At 47.8% G+C, this 25,645-nt stretch overlaps 1 protein-coding gene and 1 non-coding gene across 3 annotated transcripts; one reads left to right on the top strand and one right to left on the bottom strand.

Moving 5' to 3' along the window:
* Window positions 1-7,306: 7,306 nt before the first annotated feature.
* Window positions 7,307-21,997, top strand: LOC102280345 (serpin B6). Of its 2 annotated transcripts, none has more exons than XM_070360658.1 (6): window positions 7,307-7,479; window positions 7,652-7,801; window positions 18,534-18,651; window positions 19,609-19,761; window positions 21,172-21,314; window positions 21,497-21,997. In XM_070360658.1, exons 1-6 carry the CDS (start codon window positions 7,315-7,317, stop codon window positions 21,899-21,901), a joined length of 1,134 nt encoding a protein of 377 aa, XP_070216759.1. In that variant the 5' UTR covers window positions 7,307-7,314; the 3' UTR covers window positions 21,902-21,997. The 2 variants fall into 2 exon arrangements, with proteins under 2 accessions (XP_070216759.1, XP_070216758.1); XM_070360657.1 differs by having other exon boundaries at window positions 19,609-19,751; window positions 21,159-21,314.
* LOC138985137 (U6 spliceosomal RNA) lies at window positions 17,325-17,429 on the bottom strand. Its single transcript, XR_011462396.1, has one exon. It is a non-coding gene; the product is annotated as a U6 spliceosomal RNA (small nuclear RNA).
* Window positions 21,998-25,645: the final 3,648 nt, after the last annotated feature.

The raw sequence follows: 25,645 nt of genomic DNA on the forward strand, positions 1-25,645 counted from the left end.
GAAAGGTCTTCAAAATGAAGGAAAAACCAAGTTGAGAGGGATAAAAGTCTTCCAAGGTAAGGAAAAACCAAGTTTAGAAGGATAAAGGTCTTCAAAATTGAGGAAAACCCAAGTTGAGAGGGATAAAAGTCTTCCAAGGTAAGGAAAAACCAAGTTTAGAAGGATAAAGGTCTTCAAAATTAAGGAAAAAACCAAGTTTAGAGGGAGAAAGGTCTTCAAATTTAAGGAAAAAACAAGTGTAGATGGATAAAGGTGTTCAAAGTTACGGAATAAACAAGTTTAGAGGGAAAAAGGACTTCAAAGTTAAGGAAAAACCAAGTGTAGAGGGAGAAAGGTCTTCAAAGTTAAGGCAAAACCAAGTTTAGGGGGAGAAAGTTCTTCACAGTTAAGAAAAAACCAAGTGTAGAGGGAGAAAGGTCTTCAAAATTAAGGAATAAACAAGTTTAGGGGGAGAAAGGTCTTCAAAGTTAAGGAAAAACCAAGTTTAGAAGGAGAAAGGTCTTCAAAGTTAAGAAAAAACCAAGTGTAGAGGGAGAAAGGTCTTCAAAGTTAAGGAAAAATCAAGTTTGGAGGGAGAAAGGTCTTCAAAGTTAAGGAATAAACAAGTTTAGAGGGAGAAAGGTCTTCAAAGTTAAGGCAAAACCAAGTTTAGAGGGAGAAAGTTCTTGAAAGTTAAGGCAAAACCAAGATTAGGGGGAGAAAGGTCTTCAAAGTTAAGGAAAAACCAAGTTTAGAGGGAGAAAGGTCTTCAAAGTTAAGGAAAAATCAATTTTGGTGGAGAAAGGTCTTCAAAGTTAAGGAATAAACAAGTTTAGAGGGAGAAAGGCCTTCAAAGTTAAGGAAAAACCAAGTTTAGAGGGAGAAAGGTCTTCAAAGTTAAGGAAAAAACAAGTTTAGGGGGAGAAAGGTCTTCAAAGTTAAGGCAAAACCAAGTTTAGAGGGAGAAAGGTCTTGAAAGTTAAAGCAAAACCAAGTTTAGGGGGAGAAAGGTCTTCAAAGTTAAGGAAAAACCAAGTTTAGAGGGAGAAAGGCCTTCAAAGTTCCAGAAACCTTTGCAGAACAGGGCCGTGCTCAGCATTGCTCTTTGTAGGCTGCTGAGAAATGGCATCTGAGTGCCCGCAGGCAGAGCAGCAGGCACGGTCTTTTGCTAACAATACCCGGACAGGACTCACTGGGCTGAGAGTTAGGAGGCCAAGAGGGACTGACCTTGGTGGTGGTGGGAGATGGTGCTCTGACGGGTGACCCAGACCTGTTGGGGTGCGCTTGCCAGAACCAACTCTGTTTCTTCTCTAGAGCTGAAAGTCAGATCATGAAATAAAGCCTTTGAAAAACGTGGAAACCTCCTCCCTTCTGGACAGTGTTGGGAAACTTCTGAAATAGCTTCCAGAAGACCTCTTGTAAGTGTTGATTGCACTGACACTATGGTTCTACTCACTGCATCCTGGGTCGGGAAGTTCAATGCCCTGTTTTTCTTTTTTTCTTTTTTTTGTCAGGATCCTTCAGATTCAACCAGACAGGGAAATATTTTTCAGATACAATGCTACGTTCTTAAAAGTAAGCACATAAGGAAAATTTAGTTGGAAAAGATAACATTTCAAAATCTTTTGAGTTTTAACTGATTGTTAGAAGGAGTTCATGCCCCCTATGTATCTCTTTGGGTCTTCTCTGGTGGCTCAGATGGTAAAGAATTGGCCTGCGATGGCAGATACCCAGGTTCGATCCCTAGGTCAGGAAGATCTCGTGTAGAAGGGAAAGGCTACCCACTCCAGCATTCTGGCCTGCAGAATTCTAAACATGAACCACACAGTCCATGGGTCGCAGAGTCGGACACGACTGAGTGACTTTCACTCTCACTCTGGCGGGACCTCAGCTTCTGTCCTCAGCTATGACTCTGACACACAGGCGCAGCTGGGCCGGTGAATCCCGCATGCGGCTCCTGCACCCACGTCCCATATCCTGCTCTGTTTCTACTTGTCTCCTGGACACCTTCACTTAATGCTCTGCAAGCACCATGAGTCCTCTTTGACAGGAGATGCGGGTTTGATCCCTGGGTCAGCAAGCTCCCCTGGAGCAGGAAATGAAAATCCTACGGGTGGATTTTCAGGCCATGGTGGGCGACAGTCCACAGGGTCTCAAGGAGTCCGGCACGACTGACGACTGAGCACAGCAATGCTATGTTACACCCCTGACCCTCCCCTTCCCCGGGAGGCTCTCTTTCACTTAATCACATCACGATGAGTACAGATACCTGAGTTACACTAGTAACTGGCACCTGCATCTCCACTCCTTTCCTGGCCCCTTGCCCCCGGTCCACCTGGTTCTCACATCCTGTGATGCCCACCCTCATCAGCTCTGGGCAGCATCCCGTCACTGCTGCACTGCCCAGGCTCAGGCCCGCCTGGCTGTGCCCTGGTCCCCAGAGCCGAGTCCTAAGGGCCCCTGGGTCCTCTCCCCCTGCACCCAGTCCATCCTGAGGGCCGGTGCTAGAGTCAGAAAGGAAACAGGAAGGAAGGAGGGGAGGATATGGATGAATGAAGGAATCACGTTACTCGTCCAGTTTCAATCTTACAATGGTTCCCAATGTTCTTGTTCAGTTCCTCAGTCGTGTCTGACTTTTTGCAACCCCGTGGACTGCAGCACACCATCTCCCGGAGCTTGCTCAAACTCATGTCCATTGAGTCAATGATGAATCCAACCATCTCATCCTCTGTCGTCCCCTTCTCCTCCTGCCTGCAATCTTTCCCAGCATCAGGGTCTTTTCCAATGAGTCAGCTCTTCACATCAGGTGACTAAAGTATTAGAGCTTCAGCTTCAGCCTCAGTCCTTCCAATGAATATTCAGGATTTACTTCCTTTAGGATTGTCTGGGTTGATTTCCTTGCAGTTCAAGGGACTCTCAAGAGTCTTTTCCGACACCACAGGGCCATGACTGATGGATAAAACCCCAATTCTTCAGAAGAGCCTCCAGGTTCTTTCCAGTCCAGCCCTGCTCAATCCTTCCAGCCCGCCTGCCTCACCTTGGGCGCTCCCCGGCCCACACCCTCTGCCCGGGCCTGAGTGTACCTCCTGGGAGCGGGAGCCCTTTCCCACCAGTGACTCCGCCTGGTTGTTCCTCCTCCAGCCGCCCCTGGACCTCACCCCTCCCTCGGGCTCAGCTCCTCTGTCACCCGGGGAGCCCAGCCCAAGCCCCACTGCATCACTATCTCCATCCTTCTGACCCCATTGGGCTGGTTACCTGCCCATCAGAGCTGCCACCCACTGCACAGAGACAAAACCTCTTTCCCGTCCCTCTGAAACCACAGAAGAGGAAGAGCGTGTTTGATGAGTTTTATCCCTCGCCTCTTTGTGACCAGATACAGTCTTCCATACAATCAGCTTCCAATCCATAGAGCGTGGGGTTTCCAGCTCTGCTACCTAGTGGGGTGCAGGGTAGGAAGATGCTGTTGCTCCCCGTGCAGGGCTGTTGCCCCGCCCTCCAGCATGGCTGGGTCAGCCCAGCCCCTCCCGCTCTGCCCACATCTCCCGTCGTCCGCTCAGCCCCGCCCCTCCAGCCCAGGTATTTGGGCCCCAGCGCCTCCATCCCTGCCCAGCCTGTTCCTACCGTGCTTGGTACGTGTGGGGCGGTGGGGCCGTGGCACCGGCCTGCCCGAGGCAGAAGGCAGTGGGCTGGGCGGGGGCTGGCACCGGGCTGGGTTTCCTTTCGGACCAGGTGGAGCGGCGGACGTCACGACGCTGTGAGTGTGGATCCTGGCCCCTGCGCTCTCTTGGGGTCCTGTGAAATGTGTATGCTTCTTACTGGCATGTGCATTGAATGGAGAAGAGCTGCCCCTTAATGGGGATCTTCCCCACCCATGGCTCGAACCTGGAGCTCCTGCACTGCAGGAGGATTCTTTACCATCTGAGCCACCAGGGAAGTCCAACTTCATTATCTATCTAAGCTAATTGAAATATCTCATCTCATCTGAAATATCTCATTAACAGTCTCACCAAGTCGTGAGACTGTTAATAAACAATGATTCTTACCAGCTGAACCAAGGGAAGCCCAAGAATACTGAAGTGGGTAGCCTATCCCTTCTCCAGCACAGCTTTCCGACCCAGGGATCAAAGTGGGGTCTCCTACATTGCAGGCAGATTCTCTACCAACTGAGCAACTAGGGAAGTCCATGGGACTATCTTATCTTTGTTATATCTTCGTATACCTTCCCTAAAGGTGATAATGAGCTTTCCTGATAGCTCAGTTGGTAAAGAATCTGCCTGCGATGCAAGAGACCCTGGTTCGATTCCTGGGTCTGTAAGATCCCTTGGAGAATGGATAGACTACCCACTCCAGGATTCTTGGGCCTCCTTGTGGCTCAGCTGGTAAAGAATCCGCCTGCAATGTGGGAGACCTGGGTTCAATCCCTGGGTTGGAAAGATCCCCTGGGGAAGGGAAAGGCTACCCACTCCAGTATTCTGGCCTGGAGAATTCCATGGACTGTATAGTCCATGGGGTCGAGAGAGTCGGACATGACTGAGCGACATTCACCTTCACTTTCACGAATACCTTTCTTTGCACTTGACTTGAGCACAGCTGCAGAAATGCATTTCATAGACGCTGTGCTGTTCTCTGCACTTTGAAATGTATTTGAGGCTTCCCAGGTGGCTCAGTGTGAAAGAATCCACCTGCCAGTGCAGGAAACTCAGGTTTGATCTCTGGGTCCAGAAGATCCCCTGGAGGAGGCAACCCACTCCAGTATTCCTGCCTGAAGAATCCCATGGACAGAGGAGCCTGGCAGGCTGTAGCCCACGGGGTCATCAAAGAGTCGGACACGACTTATGACTGAACAGCAACAGCAATTCTTAATTACACTGGAAACACTGGGGCAGCACTTTATAGCGTCACTTGCACAGGGTGAGAAGAATCCCTGTCTTACTTTGTCAGTATTGGAAACGAATGGTTCTCAACCTGTTCACGTTTCTGTTTGAAAAAGGGTGTTTTGGTTTGCTCTCCACCCCTCTCTCTCCATGTGTCTTTTTGGGGAGGGGGCGCTGCCATAATGATGAAGGCTGGACTGCAGAGTCATGACCTGGCGCTCAGCTCTCACTCTGTTCCTTGGAGCCCAGCAGAGCTAAGCTGCTTTTAATCAGCTATTTCTGGAGCTGGTTTTGCTCCATTCTTTTCCTGTTTTAAGACTACTTCCTTGATTCTGGCTGCTCTGCAGGTCAGCTATCACATAGTTTGCTAATTATGCTCATTTTGTGTTGTTTCTGATAACTTTCCTTTGCACTGTTTCCTGAGTTGAGTCTGCAGGGCCTGAACTATCAGAGCAATTCACACCAGCCCTGGGTACAGGACCCTCCCGAGTTCCTGCCTGGGGAGCACGGTGCTGCCTCTGGTGTTCTGTCTCAGTGCCCCAGGGAGTGCACGAAGCACCGCTTCCAGTCTGATTTCGGGGCCTGTATCAGCGTGGGCTGTTCAATATCTCGCGATTGACGTATTTTCTGCCGTCAGAGTACCCTGAACAAACCTCTGGGCCTCACGTCTTCATTCCTTCCTTTTCAGTTTAGCGGTTTCACAGGGAGTGGGTGTGCGCTCACCTTTAATGACCATCAGCAACTGTTGTCAGTGGGCAGAAAGAACTACCACCAGCATCGCTGTGGCCTTTGAAGACAAGTGCACTCTGCTTTTTTCTGTATTAGTGTTAAGGTATTGGATATTAAGGCCTGTCCTGCTGGCTCAGTGGAAAGCATTCTTCTGCAATGCAGGAGCCACGGGTTCAATCCCTGGGTCGGAAAGATCCCCTGGAGAAGGAAATGGCAACCCACTCCAGTATTCTTGCTTGGAAAATCCATGGACGGGGGGCCAGGTAGGCTGTAGTCCATGGAGTCACAAAAGAATCAGACATGACTTAGCTACTAAGCAAGAAATTGGATATTAAAGATGGAAGAGAATGTGTGTGGGGGGAGTGTTTCCTCTCTTCTACATTCTTCCTGGCTGGTCTAGAAATTAAATTGACCTAAGACAAATCAATAGCAAAAAACCAACGCCACTGAATTTTGTGTGAACCTCGAAGATATAAGACTCAAGAAGTGACAAGGCAGGCAGCTTTGTGTGTGTGTGAAGATTTGACAAAACAAGGGGTTTTTGCCTGGGGAGCAAGTTTGTGAAGAAACAGGGTTTGCTGGTTCCTTGTACAGCCTTTTCAGCCTTTTGTTTCCCTCTTTGGCCATAAAGATGTCTCTCTACCTCCTGGTACAGGGACGATATTTCCACATGGAGATTTATTTTCAGCTTTCAGGGTGAGCAGAAGAAGGGCAGAGCACGCTTTTTGCACCAGCTGTTTCTCAAGTCTCTTTACTTCAGAGCAATCAGTGTGCTGCTGTGGAGTGTTTTGGGGTAAGCTGCCCTGCACGCCATCAGGAGCACAGATTACCTGGTGCGTCCCCGTCCTCATGCAGGGAGCAGAAATCAGGGAGCTGACGCAGGGCCCGGAGCGGGGCTGCCAGCCTGCACGCCCTGCGGCTTTGCGCCCTTTCCTCGGGCTCACCTGCTTGTTTCTCCCACGTCGGTATCTAGGACTGACGCTGCTTTCTGTTGAAGAACTGGGGATCTCTCAGCTGTCATCCCTTCCCACCAGGCAGAGAGGCCTTGAACCCTCACGTACCCCCGTCCCTCCCCCCAGTGTCCTGTTCTGGACCAAACGCCCTCCGTGGCGGGGCTGTTGACCTCTGAGGCCGGGCCCTGGAGGGGGACATGGGGGCATCCCAAGCCCTTGTCCCAAGCAGGGTGAGCAGACCCTGGGCCTGGGCACAGGGCCCTGGATTCAGGCTTTGGCACAGGTGGAGGTCCCATAGGAGGAGACATGGGCGTCAGGAGGTTTGTCTTTGAGGCTTTCATGCTTCTTTGTACGGGATTTACTTCTTTTATCTCAAGGCTGGGGTCTTTCTCTCTCTTTACATAATGTCCAACTTGTGTAACTGTGCATTTTGATTGATCATTTTGAATGATTCTTGTTATAAAATCGTACCTATAGGCCCCAAACACACCGAACAATCTAGAAATGGGAGCAAAAGCCCACAGCTCCTTCCCGACCCTCCCAGGCCGTGTCCCAGCACACTCTGTGTGTCAGCAGCATGTCTCAGCCGTGTTCACGTGTTAGAAGCCCACAGGGGGGTCTGAGGCCCCGAGGAAACCGAGTTTTGTGCATGTACCTGTTTGCTCGTCCAAGCAGAGGGTCAGTGCTAACAACAGTTAAGAGCTGAGTGAGACGTGGCCGACCTGTGGCCTGAATTTGCGTGACACTGATTTTAAATCCATCCTTTCAGCCTCGCCACCATGGATGCGCTGTCAGAAGCAAACGGCACCTTCGCCTTGACCCTTCTGAAAAAGCTGGGTGAGGGCAGCTCGGAAAATGTGTTTATCTCGCCCCTAAGCATCTCCTCTGCCCTGGCCATGGTCCTCATGGGAGCCAGGGGCAACACCGCAGCCCAGATGTGCCAGGTACGTTCGGGAAGCCAGTTCTGGGCGGCGGCCGATGCTCTTTCCTTGGCCCGTGAGCCGGTGTCCGTGATCCGAATCCCAAAGGCCTTGCTCAGCAGACAGGCCTCGCTCTCCTGTAGTCAGGGCGTACTGCACTTGTGCTTTTTTATCTGTTTTTTTTTTTTTTTTTCAGACGCTTTCTCTAAACAAGAGCAGTGGGGGAGGTGAAGATGTCCACCAGGGTTTCCAGAACCTTCTCACGGAAGTTAATAGGACGGACACACAGTACTTGCTCAGAACCGCGAACAGGCTTTTTGGAGAGAAGACTTACGATTTCCTCTCGGTAAGTCATACTCCTGATTGCCCGAAGCAGATAGAGACCGAGGTCGTGTGGAGACGGGAGGCGGGCCTTGTGTTGCAGACTGGCCTTGTGGGCTGAGACCCACACGGAGGGTGGGGTGTGGGACCCCAGTCACGACCTCACGCTTCCTGGAACCGTTTGGTCATTGCCTGTAGGACCATATATATGCGTTAGTATACTGTATTGGTGTTTTTCTTTCTGGCTTACTTCACTCTATATAATAGGCTCCAGTTTCATCCACCTCATTAGAACTGATTCATATGTATTCTTTTTAATGGCTGAGTAATACTCCATTGTGTATATGTACCACAGCTTTCTTATCCATTCGTCTGCTGATGGACATCTAGGTTGCTTCCATGTCCTGGCTATTATAAACAGGGCTGCGATGAACATTGAGGTACAGGTGTCTCTTTCAATTCTGGTTTCCTCAGTGTGTATGTCCAGCAGTGGGATTGCTGGGTCGTATGGCAGTTCTATTTCCAGTTTTTTAAGGAATCTCCACACTGTTCTCCATAGTGGCTGTACTAATTTGCATTCCCACCAACAGTTGAAGAGGGTTCCCTTTTCTCCACACCCTCTCCATCATTTATTGTTTGTAGACTTTTGGATAGCAGCCATTCTGACTGGCGTGAAATGGTATCTCATTGTGTTTTGATTTGCATTTCTCTGATAATGAGTGATGTTGAGCATCTCTTCATGTGTTTGTTAGCCATCTGTATGTCTTCTTTGGAGAAATGTCTGTTTAGTTCATTGGCCCATTTTTTGATTGGGTCATTTATTTTTCTGGATTTGAGCTGCAGCAGTTGCTTGTATATTTTTGAGATTAGTTCTTTGTCCATTGCTTCATTTGCTATTATTTTCTCCCATTCTGCAGGCTGTCTTTTCACCTTGCTTAGAGTGTCCTTTGTTGTGCAGAAGCTTTTCATTTTAATTAGGTCCCATTTGTTTATTTTTGCTTTTATTTCCAAGATTCTGGGAGGTGGGTCATAGAGGATCCTGCTGTGATGTATGTCAGAGAGTGTTTTGCCTATGTTCTCCTCTAGGAGTTTTATAGTTTCTGGTCTTACGTTTAGATCTTTAATCCATTTTGAGTTTATTTTTGTGTATGGTGTTAGAAAGTGTTCTAGTTTCATTCTTTTACAAGTGGTTGACCAGTTTTCCCAGCACCACTTGTTAAAGAGATTGTCTTTTCTCCATTGTATATTCTTGCCTCCTTTGTCAAAGATAAGGTGTCCATAGGTGCGTGGATTTATCTCTGGGCTTTCTATTTTGTGGCATTGATCTAGATCTCTGTCTTTGTGCCAGTACCATACTGTCTTGATGACTGTGGCTTTGTAGTAGAGCCTGGAGTCAGGCAGGTTGATTCCTCCAGTTCCATTCTTCTTTCTCAAGATTGCTTTGGCTATTTGAGCTTTTTTGTATTTCCATACAAATTGTGAAATTATTTGTTCTAGCTCTGTGAAAAATACCGTTGGTAGTTTGATAGGGATTGCATTGAACCTATAGATTGCTTTGGGTTATATACTCATTTTCACTATATTGATTCTTCCGATCCATGAACACGGTGTATTTCTCCATCTATTAGTGTCCTCTTTAATTTCTTTCACCAGTGTTTTATAGTTTTCTATATATAGGTCTTTTGTTCTTTAGGTAGATATATTCCTAAGTATTTCATTCTTTTCATTGCAATGGTGAATGGAATTGTTTCCTTAATTTCTCTTTCTATTTTCTCATTATTCGTGTATAGGAACGCAAGGGATTTCTGTGTGTTGACTTTATATCCTGCAACTTTACTATATTCATTGATTATCTCTAGTAGTTTTCCGGTGGAGTCTTTCGGGTTTTCTATGTAGAGGATCTTGTCATCTGCAAACAGTGAGAGTTTTACTTCTTTTCCAAGTTGGATTCCTTTTATTTCTTTTTCTGTTCTGATTGCTGTGGCCAAAACTTCCAAAACTATGTTGAATAGTAGTGGTGAGAGTGGGCACCCTTGTCTTGTTCCTGACTTTAGGGGAAATGCTTTCAATTTTTCACCATTGAGGATAATGTTTGCTGTGGGTTTGTCATATATAGCTTTTATATGTTGAGGTATGTTCCTTCTATTCCTGCTTTCTGGAGGGTTTTTATCTTAAATGAATGTTGAATTTTGTCAAAGGCTTTCTCTGCATCTATTGAGATAATCATATGGCTTTTGTTTTTCAATTTGTTAATGTGGTGTATTACATTGATTAATTTGTGGATATTGAAGAATCCTTGCATCCCTGGGATAAAGCCCACTTGGTCATGATGTATGATCTTTTTAATATATTGTTGGATTCTGATTGCTAGAATTTTGTTAAGGATTTTTGCATCTATGTTCATCAGTGATATTGGCCTGTAGTTTTCTTTTTTTGTGGCATCTTTGTCAGGTTTTGGTATTAGGGTGATGGTGGCCTCATAGAATGAGTTTGGAAGTTTACCTTCCTCTGCAATTTTCTGGAAGAGTTTGAGCAGGATAGATGTTAGCTCTTCTCTAAATTTTTGGTAGAATTCAGCTGTGAAGCCATCTGGACCTGGGCTTTTGTTTGCTGGAAGATTTCTGATTACAGCTTCAATTTCCGTGCTTGTGATGGGTCTGTTAAGATTTTCTGTTTCTTCCTGGTCCAGTTTTGGAAAGTTGTACTTTTCTAAGAATTTGTCCATTTCTTCCAAGTTTCCATTTTATTGGCATATAATTGCTGATAGTAGTGTCTTATGATCCTTTGTATTTCTGTGTTGTCTGTTGTGATCTCTCCATTTTCATTTCTAATTTTATTGATTTGATTTTTCTCCCTTTGTTTCTTGATGAGTCTGGCTAATGGTTTGTCAATTTTATTTATCCTTTCAAAGAACCAGCTTTTGGCTTTGTTGATTTTTGCTATGGCCTCTTTTGTTTCTTTTGCATTTATTTCTGCCTTAATTTTTAAGATGTCTTTCTTTCTACTAACCCTGGGGTTCTTCATTTCTTCCTTTTCTAGTTGCTTTAGGTGTAGAGTTAGGTCATTTATTTGACTTTTTTCTTGTTTCTTTAGGTATGCCTGTATTGCTATGAACCTTCCCCTTAGCACTGCTTTTACAGTGTCCGAGAGGTTTTGGGTTGTTGTGTTTTCATTTTCATTCGTTTCTACACGTATTTTGATTTCTTTTTTTATATCTTCTGTAATTTGTTGGTTATTCAGCAGCGTGTTGTTCAGCCTCCATATGTTGGAATTTTTAATAGTTTTTCTCCTGTAATTGAGATCTAATCTTACTGCATTGTGGTCAGAAAAGATGCTTGGAATGATTTCAATTTTTTTTTAATTTACCAAGGCTAGATTTATGGCCCAGGATGTGATCTATCCTGGAGAAGGTTCCATGTGTGCTTGAGAAAAAGGTGAAATTCATTGTTTTGGGGTGAAATGTCCTATAGATATCAATTAGGTCTAACTGGTCTATTGTATCATTTAACGTTTGTGTTTCTTTGTTAATTTTCTGTTTAGTTGATCTATCAATAAGTATGAATGGGGTATTAAAGTCTCCCACTATTATTGTGTTATTGTTAATTTCCCCTTTGATACTTGTTAGCATTTGTCTTACATATTGCTGTGCTTCTATGTTGGATGCATATATATTTATAATTGTTATATCTTCTTCTTGGATTGATCCTTTGATCATTATGTAGTGTCCTTCTTTGTCTCTTTTCACAGCCTTTGTTTTAAAGTCTATTTTATCTGATATAAGTATTGCTACTCCTTTTTTTTTTTTTTTGGTCTCTATTTGCATGGAATATCTTTTTCCAGCCCTTCACTTTCAGTCTGTATGTGTCCTTGTTTTGAGGTGGGTCTCTTGTAGACAACATATATAGGGGTCTTGTCTTTGTATCCATTCAGCCAGTCTTTGTCTTTTGGTTGGGGCATTCAACCCATTTACATTTAAGGTAATTATTGATAAGTATGACCCCATTGCCATTTATTTTATTGTTTTGGGTTTGAGTTTATATACCCTTTCTGTGTTTCCTGTCTAGAGAAGATCCTTTAGCATTTGTTGGAGAGCTGGTATGGTAGTGCTGAATTCTCTCAGCTTTTGCTTGTCTATAAAGCTTTTGACTTCTCCTTCATATTTGAATAAGATCCTTGCTGGGTACAGTAATCTGGACTGTAGGCTATTTTCTTTCATCACTTTAAGTATGTCTTGCCATTCCCTTATGGCCTGAAGAGTTTCTATTGAAAGATCAGCTGTTATCCTTATGGAAATCCCCTTGTGTGTTATTTGTTGTTTTTCCCTTGCTGCTTTTAATATTGTTCTTTGTGTTTGATCTTTGTTAATTTGATTAATATGTGTCTTGGGGTGTTTTGCCTTGGGTTTATCCTGTTTGGGACTCTCTGGGTTTCTTGGACTTGAGTGATTATTTCCTTCCCCATTTTAGGGAGGTTTTTAACTATTATCTCCTTAAGTATTTTCTCATGGTCTTTCATTTTGTCTTCTTCTTCTGGGACTCCTATGATTTGAATGTTGGGGTGTTTAACATTATCCCAGAGGTCTCTGAGATTGTCCTCATTTCTTTTAATTCGTTTTTCTTTTTTCCTCTCTGTTTCACTTATTTCTATCATTCTATCTTCTACCTCACTTATCCTATCTTATGCCTCTGTTACTCTACTGTTGGTTCCCTCCAGAGCGTTTTTGAGCTCATGTATTGCATTATTCATTATATATTGACTCTTTTTTATTTCTTCTAGATCCTTGTTAAACGTTTCTTGCATCTTCTCAATCCTTGTCTCCAGGCTATTTATCTGTAACTCCATTTTGTTTTCAAGATTTTGGATCATTTTCACTATCATTATTTGTAATTCTTTACCAGGTAAATTCCCTATCTCTTCCTCTTTTGTTTGGTTTGGTGGGCATTTATCCTGTTACTTTACCTGCTGGGTATTTCTCTGCCTCTTCATTTTGTTTATATTGCTGTGTTTGGGGTGGCCTTTCCATATTCTGGCAGTTTGTGGAGTTCTCTTTATTGTGGAGTTTCCTCACTGTGGGTGGAGTTGGACGGGTGGCTTGTCAAGGTTTCCTGGTTAGGGAAGCTTGTGTCGGTGTTCTGGTGGGTGGAGCTGGATTTCTTCTCTCTGGAGTGCAATGAAGTGTCCAGTAATGAGTTATGAGATGTCACTGGGTTTGGAGTGACTTTGGGCAGCCTGTATATTGAAGCTCAGGGCTATGTTCCTGTGTTGCTGGAGAATTTGCGTGGTAAGTCTTGCTCTGGAACTTGTTGGCCCTTGGCGGGTGCTTGGTTTCAGTGTAGTTACAGAAGCGTTTGATGAGGTCCTATCAATTAATGTTCCCTGGAGTCAGGAGTTCTCTGGTGTGCTCAGGATTTGGACTTAAGCCTCCTGCCTCTGATTTTCAGTCTTATTCTTACAGTAGCCTCAGACTTCTCCATCCATACAGCACCGATGATAAAACATCTAGGTTAATGATGAAAAGTTTCTCCATGGTGAGGGACACCCAGAGAGGTTCACAGAGTTACATGGAGAAGGGAAGAGGGTGGAGGGAGATAGAGGTGAGCAGGAGAAGAAGAGGGGGAATCAAAAGGGGAGAGACCAAGCTAGCTGGTAATCACGTCCCTATGTGCTCTCCACCGTCTGGACTGCTCAGAGATGTTCATGGAGTTATACAGAGAATGGAAGAGGGAGGAAGGAGACAGAGGTGGCCAGTAGGAGAAGGGGAATCAAAAGAGGTGAGAGCAAGCTAGCCAGTAATCACATCCCTACGTGCTCTCCACAGTCTGGATCCCTCAGAGATGTTCACAGATTTACACAGAGAAGAGAAGAGGGAGGAAGGAGACAGTCGTGGCCAGGAGGATAAATGGGGGAATCAAAAGGAGAGAGACAGATCCAGCCAGTAATCGGTTCCCTAAATGTTCTCCACCATCCGGAACACACAGAGAGATTCACAGAGTTGGGTAGAGAAGAGAAGGGGGAGGGAGGAGATAGAGGCGACCTGGTGGAGAAAAAGGAGCATCCAAAGGGAGAGAGCAGTCAAGCCAGTAATCTTGCTCCTAGGTAAAAATGGGTATTGAAGATTGGGTTCTTAAAGGTACAAAATTGATAACAAATACCAAAAAGCAAAGATTAAAATCAAGAGTAGAGGTTGGATTCTCAAAAATACAATATTAAAGGACAAAAAAGTCACAAAAATTATAAAATAGATATATATGAAGTTTCCTTTAAAAAATATGGCCTTTTTTGTTGCAAAGTAATAGTAGGTTATAAAAATGAAAATTAAAGGAGTAATAGAGGACTTAAAAACAATTTTTTTTTTAATTTAAAGGATGATAATAGTAAAAATATATCTAGGACTTTCTCTGGTGTTGTTGTGGACGTGTGGGGTCAGTTCATTTTCAGATAGTTCCTTGATCCAGCTTATATTTCTCAAGATCTATAGGCCCCTTCCTATGTAGTCAGTGCTAACTACAGGGTTTTAATCTATTGCAGCTGTCACTTCCAAGGCGGTTCCCTCTGTTTTAGCTTCTTCTATTTGCTGGTCCCTTCAGTGTCTAATTTCTGCCCTGACACAAGGGGACGGTAGTGGACACTTTTTTAGGTTCACTGGTTCAGTCGTGCTGTGGGGAGGGAGGGACGCTGAAATCAAATATCACTGGCGTGTGTGGGGAGTGCTCGCCGTGTCTCGGCCACACTGGGTTTGCCACCGCTCACGGCATGTGTGCTTTCCCTGTCTATGCTGCTTAGGCTCTAGGTTGCTCTGCCGGGAACTGTCTGAGGCTGGCCCTGGGCTGCATGCACCTCCCAGGTCTAAGCCGCTCAGATTTGGGTACTTGGATACTCTTCAAAGGCACAGACTTGGTTGGGCCTGTGTTTTGTGCCCTTCCCAGGTCCAAGCAGCTCAGGTGACCAGGTGCTTGGCGAGCAGTCGCCCCCAGTTGAAGGCTGCGACTTATTGCCTCCCCCATCCCTGCTGCTCTGTTTTCTGGGTGTACAGTAGGTGTGCCTTCTCAGGTGTGCCATGTGTCTCTTCTGGGGAGCTGATCTCTGGCTGCGACCCTCCCAGCAGATGTCGACCGTCCAGAATCCCAAGAAGTCTTGGTTAGCGACGAGGCCTGCTTGCATTTTGGTAGATGATGCCTCTCTGGGGCCATGATTGCCCCCGTCTGGGTCTGGCTGCCCTCACCTGCCTGTCTCCACGGGGGATGGGCTGGTCCGCAGCCGGCTAGCTCTAGTCACTCCTTTGTTCCTGTGAGCGGGCCTGGCGGTGTCTTAGGTGAGAGCTTTTCGCGGGGTAGCTATCCCACAGTCTGGTTTGCTATCTCAAGCTAGTTGCCTCAGATTGTCCTCGGGGCATTCAGGCCCGGTCCTTACTCTAATCAATGCAGCCCGCACCTCCCTGCCCAGCCCCCACTTGCTAGTGGCGATGCAGGCGTCTGCGCTGCTCCTCCGCTTGCAGTTACCATTGGGCACGTAATCTGTGAGTTTTAATTATTTATTTATTCTTCCTCCCAGTTATGTTGCCCTCTGAAGTTCCAAAGCTTGCCACAGACTCTCCAGTGAGAGTGTTTCCTGGTGTTTGGAAACTTCTCTTTTAAGACTCCCTTCCTGGGATGGATCTCCGTACCTACCTCATTTGTCTCTCTTTTTATCTTTTGTATTTTTTTCCGACCTCCTTTCAAAGACAATAGGCTACTCTTCTGGGTGCCTGATGTCCTCTGCCAGCATTCAGAAGTTATTTTGTGGAATTTACTCAGTATTCATTGTTCTTCTGTTTTGTGTTGTTTTTAATATAAATTTATTTATTTTAATTGGAGGCTAATTACTTTACAATATTGTATTGGTTTTTCCATACATCAACATGAATCCGCCATGGGTGTTCACACGTTCCCCATCCTGAATCCCCAACCCACCTCCCTCCCCATACCATCCCTTTGGGTCATCCCAGTGCACCAGCCCAAAGCTTCCTGTATCCTACATCAAACCTGCACTGGCGATTCCTTTCATATATGATATTATACATGTTTCAATGCCATTCTGCCAAATCATCCCACCCTCACCCTCTCCCACAGAGTCCAAAAGTCTGTTCTATATATCTGTGTCTCTTTTGCTGTCTCACATACAGGGTTATCAGTACCATCTTTCTAACTTCCATATATATGCGTTAGTATACTGTATTGGTGTTTTTCTTTCTGGCTTACTTCACTCTGTATAATAGGCTCCAGTTTCATCCACCTCATTAGAACTGATTCAAATGTATTCTTTTTAATGGCTGAGTAATACTCCATTGTGTATATGTACCACAGCTTTCTTATCCATTCGTCTGCTGATGGACATCTAGGTTGCTTCCATGTCCTGGCTATTATAAACAGTGCTGCGATGAACACTGGGGTACAGGCATCTCTTTCAATTCTGGTTTCCTCAGTGTGTATGCCCAGCAGTGGGATTGCTGGATCATAAGGCAGTTCTATTTCCAGTTTTTTAAGGAATCTCCACACTGTTCTCCATAGTGGCTGTACTAGTTTGCATTCCCACCAACAGTTGAAGAGGGTTCCCTTTTCTCCACACCCTCTCCATCATTTATTGCTTGTAGACTTTTGGATCGCAGCCATTCTGACTGGCGTGAAATGGTATCTCATTGTGTTTTGATTTGCATTTCTCTGATAATGAGTGATGTTGAGCATCTTTTCATGTGTTTGTTAGCCATCTGTATGTCTTCTTTGGAGAAATGTCTGTTTAGTTCATTGGCCCATTTTTTGATTGGGTCATTTATTTTTCTGGAATTGAGCTGCAGCAGTTGCTTGTATATTTTTGAGATTAGTTCTTTGTCCATTGCTTCATTTGCTATTATTTTCTCCCATTCTGCAGGCTGTCTTTTCACCTTGCTTAGAGTGTCCTTTGTTGTGCAGAAGCTTTTCATTTTAATTAGGTCCCATTTGTTTATTTTTGCTTTTATTTCCAAGATTCTGGGAGGTGGGTCATAGAGGATCCTGCTGTGATGTATGTCAGAGAGTGTTTTGCCTATGTTCTCCTCTAGGAGTTTTATAGTTTCTGGTCTTACGTTTAGATCTTTAATCCATTTTGAGTTTATTTTTGTGTATGGTGTTAGAAAGTGTTCTAGTTTCATTCTTTTACAAGTGGTTGACCAGTTTTCCCAGCACCACTTGTTAAAGAGATTGTCTTTTCTCCATTGTATATTCTTGCCTCCTTTGTCAAAGATAAGGTGTCCATAAGTGTGTGGATTTATCTCTGGGCTTTCTATTTTGTGGCATTGATCTAGATCTCTGTCTTTGTGCCAGTACCATACTGTCTTGATGACTGTGGCTTTGTAGTAGAGCCTGAAGTCAGGCAGGTTGATTCCTCCAGTTCCATTCTTCTTTCTCAAGATTGCTTTGGCTATTTGAGCTTTTTTGTATTTCCATACAAATTGTGAAATTATTTGTTCTAGCTCTGTGAAGAATACCGTTGGTAGTTTGATAGGGATTGCATTGAACCTATAGATTGCTTTGGGTAAACATATGGAACATTTCACGAATTTGAGTGTCATCCTTGCTCAGGGGCCATGCTAATCTTCTCTGTATCGTTCCATTTACTATATGTGCTGCCGAAGTGAGCACTCATTGTTCTTTTGATGAATTTGTGGGGGAGAAAGTGGTCTCCCCATCCTATTCCTCTGCCTTCTTAGGAAATCCCAAGAAAAGCACTGATATTTAGAACATTATTTTGGTATGGAATATAAAATCAAAAGATGAGAAATATTTGTCAGTTATTTCATACTGATCAAGTATCCAAGAATCCAATACCAATCACAATGTTTGATTAGATATTGCTTTAGTTTGGTTTTGACTGCTCATTACTTACTAAATAGTATTTTAAGAAGCAGGCACTTATTTTCAGATGTGTTTAAAAGCTGTTGAAATCACCAAGGGTATGATGAGGTATCGACTTGTAGGTGACCACTTTGCTTCCAGACTATTTTCTTAGACTGGGAGACTGACATCTTTTCCAAAAGCCCTGATTAAGAAGTGGAGCAGTAGGTTGGCAGAGCCTGAATGATGTGAGGGTTCTATGAAATGAGGCACCCGGACCACGAAATGCAGGATCCACAGTGTGCGGAGAACTCAGCCACGTGACATTGGCAGAGCCAAGTCCTCCTGGTCCTCAGAGCACCTCTGAGGCGTAGCTACTGCTGCGTCCTTGCTTCCAGGGGGCGAGGAAGCCAGAGAGACGCTGCACCTTTCCAGGGTCACGCGGCAGTGACGCCCGGAACGTGTGCTGGCGGCAGCGTTGCCGCATCGCCTCTCTTGAACGGCTGTGTTGTTGTTGTTTAGTCGCTAAGTCGTGTCTGACTCCTTGCGATCCCATGGACTGTAGCCCTCCAGGCTCCTCTGTGCGTGGGACTGTCCAGGCAAGAATACTGGAGTGCGTTCCCATTTCCTTCTCCAGGGGATCTTGCGCACGAGATCAAACCCTTGTCTCCAACGTTTGCAGGCGAATTCTTTACCACTGTGCCACCTGGGAAGCCTGTGATTTTACTCAGTTATTTATTCAATGTAGCTGAAAACTGAGAAACCAGATTGAAGGTTAATTCTGCACATTCGTTTGTACACTACACAAGTAACCGTCAAATGATCGGTGTTGAGGTCGGCGCGGTGAAGAAGTAAGCTGTTGGTGTTGTCTGTTTCTGTAGCCATGTGATTCTGTCATCCCGTCTCTCCTAGTCTTTCAAAGATTCCTGCCGCATATTCTACCAAGCAGAGATGGAAGAGCTGGACTTTGTCTGCGCTACGGAGGAGTCCAGGAAGCACATAAACACCTGGGTAGCCGAAAAGACAGAAGGTGAGGACGTGTCACGACTTCTGTTCACACAGTATTTGAATCAGTCTTATTTTCCACAAGTTCCTTCCCAAGACCATCAAATGTAAACAGAAATGGCTTTTTTCTCTAAAGAACTGGAAACTTTCAAATCCACTTCTGAAATTTAATCAGTAATCAATTTCTCTAGCTTCCCCCCTCCTCATCAATATTTGGTGCACCTCTTCCAGAGCAATCACACTTTGACTTTTGGCTGTTGCAGTTAATGTTCATATAGTCTGCCTTTTCAAAAAGGGCGGAAGGAAGACTCTGGATTGGGCTCCACCTCCCTGCCTGTGCAGCAGAGCGCGTGCTCTGCGGGTCGCTGAGCATCACTGCAGGACACTCGGTCAAGCCCTCGTCCACCTGCGCTTCTTCGTTTTCGTGCTCTGCACGCTGGCTTCGGCCTCTCCCCTTCAGGACAGTCCCCTCACGTTGTAGACCAAACATTCCTTTTTCTGTCACTGTGAATTATCCTGCCCTATTATTTGTTCATTGTATGTGTTTTATGCAACTCATGGTATTTTACTGAGCAGAGACTTTAAGGTTTTTGTCGCTGATTTAGCTTTAGGGGCCAGGCTCCCTGCATGGGTTTCCCTGGTGGTTCGGATGGTAAAGATACACCTGCCAATGCAGGAGAGGCGGGTTGGATCCCTGGGTCAAAAGATCCCCTGGAGAAGGAAATGGAAACCTGCTCCAGTATTCTTGCCTAGGGAATCCCATGGACGCAGGAGCCTGGTGGGCTACAGTCCATGGGGTCACAAATAGTGGGACCCAACTTAACGAGTAAACAGACAACTCCCTGTACGTGGTTGTATGGGGGACAGGGAACCCTCTGGTCTGTGCACTGACTCCTCCAGGGGACGGACCAGTAAGTACTGTGCCCAGCACCTCCACCAGGAAACCCTGTTAGCTAACTGTGTCTTTAAATCTTCTTTGCAGGTAAAATTAGAGACTTGCTCCCTGCAAATTCAGTTAACCCCATGACACGTCTCATTCTCGTGAATGCCATCTACTTCAAAGGGAACTGGGACACACAGTTTAACAAAGAGCACACCAAGGAAAGGCCTTTCAGAGTCAGCAAGGTGAACAAGAATGTGTCATAATAAGGGAGGAGGTTCTTGGAAACGGTCCCTGGGAACCCCTTGGTTTACGGAGCCTGCCAGGAGGCCGACCTCAAGGAACGTGTGCCTCTTGTGGCCTTGGCAGCCCAGATGTAGACCTGGGCAAACCCTGGCTTCCTCGCCCCCTGCTCCTCCTCTGCTGTATCATCAGGGGAGGTCCATGCGGCCGGTGTTCCATCTTGTATCACACATCCCACGGGGCAGCTCGCAGGTCTCTCTGGGCGTCCTAGAACCCCTGAGATCCAGTTCAAACTTCAGACCGTGGCTGTGACGCTCCATGGGCCTGGATCCTACCGTCTGTCCCCCTCCCGTCAGGAGCTACCTACACAGACGCCTTTCTCTGCAGGGCTGTCCAGAAACCTTCCTAGCGGTCTCCGCAGCCCAGGTTCCTGGTTCCTGTGTCCCTCCTCTGAGCTCTCACAGAGCCCATGGCCTCTCACAGTGGCTCTGATCCCCCAGAGCCCTGCGGGCCCGTGTGCAGGACCAGGGAGGTTACTTGGAAGTTTTCCTGATGACCATGGCTGGGCTGAGAGTGGTGGGGGTAGGAAGCACAAGTCAGATTGTTTTGTTTTGTTTTTTAATAATTGTATCTATTTATTTGGCTGTGCAGGGTCTTGTTGCCGCAGAGCCTTTCTTGCAGCTGCCGTGGCAGAGACCCTCTTGGCTCGGTGCTCGGGCTTCTCCTGCCGGTGCTTCTGTTGGTGCAGAGCTCAGGCTCCAGGCCCGTGACTTCAGGAGCTGCGGCTCCCGGGCTCTCAGCCCAGGCTCAGTAGTTGTGGCCCGTGGGCTTAGAAGCCCCTGGGCTGTGGGGTGTTCCCAGACCAGGGATGGAGCCTGTGTCTCCTGCATTGGAAGGCAGATTATTTACCCCTGAGCCACCAGGGCAGCCCTGTTGTGTTTAAAAGTAGAGCCAACATGGTTGTTCATGGGTCAGCTATCAGGTGAGAAGGACAGGGGCCCAGGACTCTCCAGGGTTTGACGGCGGGATGAGTGGTGTCGGCACGAGCAGAGATGGGAAGGTGTAGATGGAGCAGGTGGAGGGGAACACGAGCCGCCAGTGTGGGAGCCGACCTGGAGGCTCCTTTGTGTCCAGATGCAGATGTCAGGTGGGCAGGTGCCGGGGAAGAGGTCCTGCTGGGTAAGTCTGTGTGGAGCCCTCCTGGGTCAGCAGGAGAACAGCAGCCTGAGGCCTGAGTGCTGGGAACCAGGGGTGGGAGCTGGAGCCGTGCAGACGAGCTGACGACACGGAGCTGGGGTGGGTCTGGAAGACAGGACAGAATGTGTGGGCTCAGGTGGACGGCTCTGATGACTCGTCCAGCGTGTCCACAGGTCTTGTTTCAACTTAACATTTATCTATTCCTTTTACAGAACATGGAGAAACCTGTGCAAATGATGTTCAAGAAGTCCACCTTTAAATCAACCTACATTGGAGAAATAAGCACCCAGATTCTGGTGCTTCCCTACGTAGGCAAAGAACTGAACATGGTCATCCTGCTGCCCAGTGAGAGCACAGACTTGAACACGGTAACCAGCCAGCCGTGGCCCCGTGGGGTCTCATTGGGATCCATGCTGGGCACTGGGCTCTGGGAACTCGTGTGCAGCCGGCAGGCTGCCCCGGGCCCGCAAGGCACAGTGTGCGGGTCACAGTGGAAGGTGCCCGGGGCAGCGCTGCTGCAGACCCTGAGATCTTCTACCTTCTCCTCCAGGTGGAGAAGGCCCTGACCTATGAGAAATTCGTCACTTGGACGAAGCTGGATGTGATGGACGAGGACGAGGTGGAGGTGTTCCTGCCCCGCTTCACGCTGGAGGAGAGTTACGACATGGAGTGCGTCCTCCGAGACCTGGGCGTGACCGACGCCTTCGAGGCGGCCCAGGCTGACTTCAGCGGGATGTCGTGCCAGCAAGACTTGCATCTGTCCAAGATCGTGCACAAGTCCTTCGTGGAGGTCACTGAAGAGGGCACAGAGGCCGCAGCCGCCACAGTGGCCAGGATCACCCCGAGAATCCTGAGGATCGTGCCCCGGTTCTGTGCCGACCACCCCTTCCTCTTCTTCATCCAGCACAGCAGGACCGGGGCCATCCTGTTCTGCGGCCGCTTCTGCTCGCCGTGACGAGGTGTTGGGGCCCCCGGTGCCCCTCACCGCTCTCCCCGATCTCTGCGAAGAGCTGGAACCCCGGTGACCTTGGTGAAGGTCCACAAATAAAGGGCTGATTGAGACCGCCTGTGAGTTTGTCTGTGTTGTGTGTCTGTGTGTGTGTGTGTGCGCGTGTGCCTGTGTGTGTCTGTGTGTGTGTCTGTGTGTGTGTGTCTTTGTGTGTGTCTGTGTGTGTGACTTGTGTGTGTGTGTACGTCTGTGTGTCTGTGTCTGTGTATGTATGTGTCTGTATGTGTGTGTGTGGGCGCGCCTGTGTGTGTCTGTGTGCGTGTGCGTGTGCCCATGTGTTCTCGTGTCCCGTGCCTTCTCAGAACTGCAGATGCCATCGGAGGTGGGTGGTTGGTGGTCATGCCGGTGGGGAGCACTGGCTGCCTGCTCTCTGGGTCCTCCCTCCGCCCGCCCCGTCCAGGCCTTCGGGGAGAGCGCTGTCTGCTCCAGGCCTGGAAGGATGAGCGGGGCTTCCCTTTCTCCTCTGCTCAGTGGCCCTGCTCCTGAGACCAGAGCGAAGCAGAGGCTATGGCAGCCGAGGGGAGACCAAATGTGAGCCCTCCATAAAGCAGCAGAAGAGGGGAGGGCCATGAACCCAGACCGGGAGATGTCCATCAATGAGCCACTGTGTCTGCACTGGAGGATCTGTGGTCAGAGGCGTGTTCAAGTGCTTGACCGTGCACACTCCCTGAGCATGTTCAGTTGCCCCCGGGGTCAGAGATGAGCAGACAGGTCCTGTTCACGAGATGGGGTCGGTTCTGACCACGTCATGGATGTACACCGGGTGACTTTCCATCCTGCTGCTGGTACTGGAGATAAAGAGGCAGCTAAGGTTTCAACCAGTTCATTCTAAAGGAGATCAGACCTAAATATTCATTGGAAGGACTGATGGTGAAGCTGAAGCTCCAATACTTTGGCCACCTGATGCGAAGAACTGATTCATTTGAAAAGACCCTGATGCTGGGAAAGATTGAAGTCGGGAGGAGAAGGGGACAACAGAGGATCAGATGGTTGGATGGCATCACTGACTCAATGGACTTGGGTTTGGATGAACTCCGGGAGTGTGTGAAGGACAGGGAGGCATGGCGGGCTGGAGTCCATGGGGTCACAAAGAGTCGGATATGACTGAGCGACTGAACAACACGAGAGACAGAAGCTAAACACATGGTCACACATCTACAAACTACTTTTATGAGCAGAGGAAAACAATACTTTCACGTTTAAAAACCACTTCTTCGTTCATTACCTAGTTCCTCTGTCAACTGTGAAATAAATCTCCAAACACTGAGTACCACTTACTAAGATCCTTCTTGTTTGTCCTGAGCCGTGAATTTGAAAATAACCTGTCACATAATCATAAGCTGACTTTCATGATCACTTTGTAATAACATAAAAATCCTTACTGCTGCTGCTGCTGCTAAGTCGCTTCAGTCGTGGGTTGCCATTTCCTTCTCCAATGCATGAAAGTGAAAAGTGAAAGTGAAGTCGCTCAGTCGTGTCCAACTCTTAGCGACACCATGGACTGCAGCCTACCAGGCTCCTCCGTCCATGGGATTCTCCAGGCAAGAGTACTGGAGTGGGTTAGGGTTAGGGTTAGTCAATCATAAAAAGATTAAAGAAGTCTTATCCTAAAAAAGAAAAAAACTTGGGACCAAATTTAAGCAGTTTATCATAAAGACATTGCAGATATCAAAAAAACCCGATAAACCATCTAGTGGGACTTTTACATTCAGGGACAGCTCTTCTGCATTGCATGCACATGCCAGTAAGAACCATACACGTTGCACCAGGATCCCGAGCGGGCACGGGGGTCCAGGATCCACACTCACAGCGTCGCGACGTCTGTCGCGGCCACCCGGGTCCGAAAGGAAACCCAGCCCAGTGCGAGTTCCCGCCCGGTCCGCCCGCCTTCCGCCTCGCACAGGCAGTTGCCGCGGCCCCACCGCCCCACACATATGCTGGAGTGCGACAGGAGCGGGCTGGGCGGGGGCCCAAATATCGCGACCAGAGGGGCGGGGCGGGCCGGGAGGACCGGGGGGCGGGGCAGAGCGGGAGGGGCGGGGAGGACTGGGCCATGTAGGAGGGCGGGGCAGAGCGGGAGGGGCGTGGCGGGCCGGGCCATGTAGGAGGGCGGGGCAACAGACAGACCTGCACCGGGAGCAACAGATCTTCCTACCCCCGAAGCCCCACTAGGTAGCAGAGCTGGAAATCCCCACGCTCTATGGGTTGGAAGCTGATTGTATGGAAGACTCTGTCTGGTCACAAAGGAGGTGAGGGATAGAACTGATCAAACACGCTCTTCCTCTTCTGTGGGTTCAGAGGGACAGGAAAGAGGTTGTGTCTCTGTGCAGCGGGTGGAGGCTCTGATGGGCATGTACCCGGCCCGAAGGGGCCAGAGGGTCAGAGCTAGTGATGCGGTGGGGCGTGGGCTGGGCTCCCCGGGTGACAGAGGAGCCGAGCCCGGGGGAGGGGTGAGGTCCAGGGGCGGCTGGAGGAGGAACAACCAGGCGAAGTCATTGATGGGAAAGGGCTCCCGCTCCCAGGAGCTACACTCAGTACCGGGCAGAGGGTGTGGGCCGGGGAGCGCCCAAGGTGAGGCAGGCGGGCTGGAAGGATTGAGCAGGGCTGGACTGGAAAGAACCTGGAGGCCGTTCTGAGGAATTGGGGTTTTATCCGTCAGTCATGGCGCTGTGGTGTCGGAAAAGACTCTTGAGAGTCCTTGAACTGCAAGGCAATCACCCAGATAATCCTGAAGGAAGTAAATCCTGAATATTCATTGGAAGGACTGAGGCTGAAGCTGAAGCTCTAATACTTTAGTCACCTGATGTGAAGAGTTGACTCATTGGCAAAGACCCTGATGCTGGGAAAGATTGCAGGCAGGAGAAGAAGGGGACGACAGAGGATGAGATGGTTGGATTCATCATTGACTCAATGGACATGAGTTTGAGCAAGCTCCGGGAGATGGTGATGGACAGGGAAGCCTAGCGTGCTGCAGACCACGGAGTTGTAAAGAGTCAGACACGACTGAGGGACTGAACAAGAACATTGGGAACCATTGTAAGATTGAAACTGGACGAGTAATGTGATTCCTTCATTCATCCATATCCTCCCCTCCTTCCCTCCCGTTTCCTTTCTGACTCCAGCACCGGCCCTCAGGATGGACTGGGTGCAGGGGAGAGGACCCAGGGACCCCTAGGACTCGGCTCTGGGGACCAGGGCACAGCCAGGCGGGCCTGAGCCTGGGCAGTGCAGCAGTGACGGGATGCTGCCCAGAGCTGATGAGGGCGGGCATCACAGGATGTGAGAACCAGGTGGACTGGGGGCAAGGGGCCAGGAAAGGAGTGGAGATGCAGGTGCCAGTTACTAGTGTAACTCAGGTATCTGTACTCATTGTGATGTGATTAACTGAAAGAGAGCCTCCCGGGGAAGGGGAGGGTCAGGGGTGTAACATAGCATTGCTGTGCTCAGTCGTCAGTCGTCAGTCGTCAGTCGTCAGCGGACTCCTTGAGACCCTGTGGACTGTCGCCCACCATGGCCTGAAAATCCACCCGTAGGATTTTCATTTCCTGCTCCAGGGAATTCTGACCCAGGGATCAAACCCGCATCTTCTGTCAAAGAGGACTCGTGGTGCTTGCGGAGCATTAGGTGAAGGTGTCCAGGAGACAAGTAGGAACAGAACAGGATATGGAACGTAGGTGCAGGAGCCCCGTG

Source organism: Bos mutus, chromosome 23 (assembly GCF_027580195.1).
Source record: "Bos mutus isolate GX-2022 chromosome 23, NWIPB_WYAK_1.1, whole genome shotgun sequence".
Lineage (NCBI taxonomy): Eukaryota > Metazoa > Chordata > Mammalia > Artiodactyla > Bovidae > Bos > Bos mutus.

What these genes read in the sequence shown, in the direction of transcription:
- LOC102280345 (XM_070360657.1), top strand. Translation starts at nt 7,315, where the DNA reads ATGGATGCGCTGTCAGAAGCAAACGGCACCTTCGCCTTGACCCTTCTG. An exon ending in CCGCAGCCCAGATGTGCCAG is followed by an intron (nt 7,480 to 7,651) that starts GTACGTTCGGGA and finishes TTTTTTTTTCAG; the next exon opens with ACGCTTTCTCTAAACAAGAG. An exon ending in GGCCTTTCAGAGTCAGCAAG is followed by an intron (nt 19,752 to 21,158) that starts GTGAACAAGAAT and finishes TTCCTTTTACAG; the next exon opens with AACATGGAGAAACCTGTGCA.